Genomic DNA, 2244 nt, shown 5'->3' with positions numbered 1-2244 from the left:
CCCGCCGTAGCGGCGGCCCCACCGCCAGGTATTGTTTTGCAAAGAGAGGGGGTAATATATGACAGCGCAGACATAACAAGCAGTCTGTGGCTGCCGAAATGTTTGTTGTTGCAGCGTGCCATATAACTTCTGGTGATTGTTACTTTTCCTCTGATGGAACCACGTATTTATAAGTGATTTATTTTTTATTTTGTAGCACAAACAGAAATCCATAAACTGTCGGTTCAGCGCCATTGACTCTTTGATCAGTTACTGGGCTATTTTTTTTTTCTCTCCCGTCAGTGAGGGGAGATTAAAAGCCTTTATTTTCAGCACTCTTTCTGCTGCAAAGGTACGGAGCCCAAATGAACAATAAAAGTGTACTTAAAAGGTATCCTCTTTGCTCCTTTATTCATCGGTAACGAAACTTATAGCTGCCTATGTAAGCCTCTTAATTAGCCTACTACAGCGATTTCCGAAAACATTTAGCTGCTCTATACAAAGGAAATAAACCCACATTGTCAACTCGAGAGGGCTCCAGAGTTTAAAAGGGCTCCTCTGTAACCCATTGAGATAATTATTGAAGGGTTACAACGCCTTCGTCTTTGTCAGAGGAATTGCCCTTCGCCTGTCAGCTCTGCTTTTCTGCGGGAGGAAATCACGGTATTTTACTCCTGGAGGCACTGAGATCCCAGCCGCGATTTTTAGGGAAAAGAAGTAGAAAGTTTCCTTCTAGCGGGGATGGGAGCGGAGCGGGAGGGGAACGCGGTCGTTCCCGCCGCCTGCGCGGCCGCGCAGGCGGCGGGCACGACCGCGCTCCGCTCCCGCGGAGGAAAGTCTCTCCGGTTCCTCGCTCGGGGATTTGCAAAGTTAACAAAAATACTATACGCGGGCAGGCTTGCCTCGGCCGGGAGGCGTAAAGCACGCCCGGGGTGTTAAAACCCGGCAGATCGGTGGAATGGTTTTAATTTCCATCTCTGGTATCTGATTTCCAGAACACTGGGAATTATTCTCCATTCTCACCTTTCTCCCCACCACCCCCGCCCCCTCCCCCGGAAAAAAAAAAAAAAAAAAAAAAAAAAGAAAAAATAAATCGTGAAAGGTCTCTCCGGAAAAAAAAAAAAAAAAGTTGATTAAATCCAAAGCTAGTATGGAGCTTTCTGTCTTTAATTGCTGTGGTGCAATGCTGATAACACGTAGTTATCATCGGAAAAGTTGACCAAGACAGGTTAAATAATTTAATAAGGAACTGCTTGTAATTATGTTATTTACAAGGTATGACAGAGGTTTGAGGAAGAAACAGAAGCTGATCTCAGGGAAATGGACGGGTTTGGGTGACCCCTGGAGCATGGAGTTTGAATTATGGAGATGGGGGGCTGAGAGGTGACTATGGACTAGAGGAGAACAAGATGACTTTTCACCTCAGCACATTTAACTTTTAAATCCAAATAAACGTCTCGCGTTACTAGATCATCGCATTATAAAAGAAAAGGACTAATCCCGGCCAGTTTCGGAGTGCCTAGGAAGAGGGTTGCCCTTTCCTCACCGAGGAAAAATATCGCCAAGAAAAGTTACGATGGGGGAAAACTGCATTTAAAAATAAATCTGGGCAACTTGATGGGTTTTTCCCTCTCCTCTCTCCCTCGCTAAATTAATTATATCAAACATCTGCTCACATGACGTTGTACTTAATGCCACACACGCTATGTAGTGATGCCAACGCTTCCTCGACCAGCAACAACACACCTTTTTCCCTTTTAAAAAGATCCTCCGGTAATAGGTATCCGAGTCACCCGCTCAGGTAAATGAAAAGTAGGTGCGGTCTACCGGTTTAATATTCCACCCCACCCCCCCGCCCCCGAGCAAGGGCAAAATACAAACTTGGTAACTTGCGTGTTAAGAAAAAGCGTAAACTTTCTCACCTGTTTGGTCATGGAGTCTATTAGACGAACATACAGGTCCTGCTCTGTCCTAACTCCTGGGGAGGGAAAGCAGAGACAAATTCCTATCAGGATTTCAATAGCGAACCACCCAAATTACATAATGAAAGCATGAGGTCAGGCAATTAACTGCAACGGACAGGGATCGGCACTCGCGCCAGGCTTAAAAATAAAATTTAAAAAAAAAAAAAGGCCAGAAATCACCTAATGGCAGGGTTCTCGTCCACTCCCGAACCCGGCGCTTGGGGGCCGTGCCCCAGAGCCCCCCCGGGCAGGCTCGCTGCCGGCCCCGGTGCCGGGGGGGGTTTGGGCGCCGGGGCTGACA

The 2244-nt window shown here is 46.8% G+C and overlaps 1 protein-coding gene across 1 annotated transcript in view; it reads right to left on the bottom strand.

Annotated features, from left to right (window-relative positions):
• The window catches only part of EBF3 (early B-cell factor 3), a 119586-nt gene that overhangs the window by 115088 nt on the left and 2254 nt on the right, over positions 1-2244 (bottom strand). The window contains 2 exon segments of the mRNA XM_010582011.1: positions 1894-1984; positions 2050-2081. Of these exon segments, the coding sequence (XP_010580313.1) occupies positions 1894-1984; positions 2050-2081 (123 nt within the window).

The sequence above is a fragment of the Haliaeetus leucocephalus genome, unplaced genomic scaffold, assembly GCF_000737465.1.
Source record: "Haliaeetus leucocephalus isolate CR32 unplaced genomic scaffold, Haliaeetus_leucocephalus-4.0 Scaffold830, whole genome shotgun sequence".
NCBI classification, from domain to species: domain Eukaryota; kingdom Metazoa; phylum Chordata; class Aves; order Accipitriformes; family Accipitridae; genus Haliaeetus; species Haliaeetus leucocephalus.
This window is presented reverse-complemented; position numbering and strand designations above follow the sequence as displayed.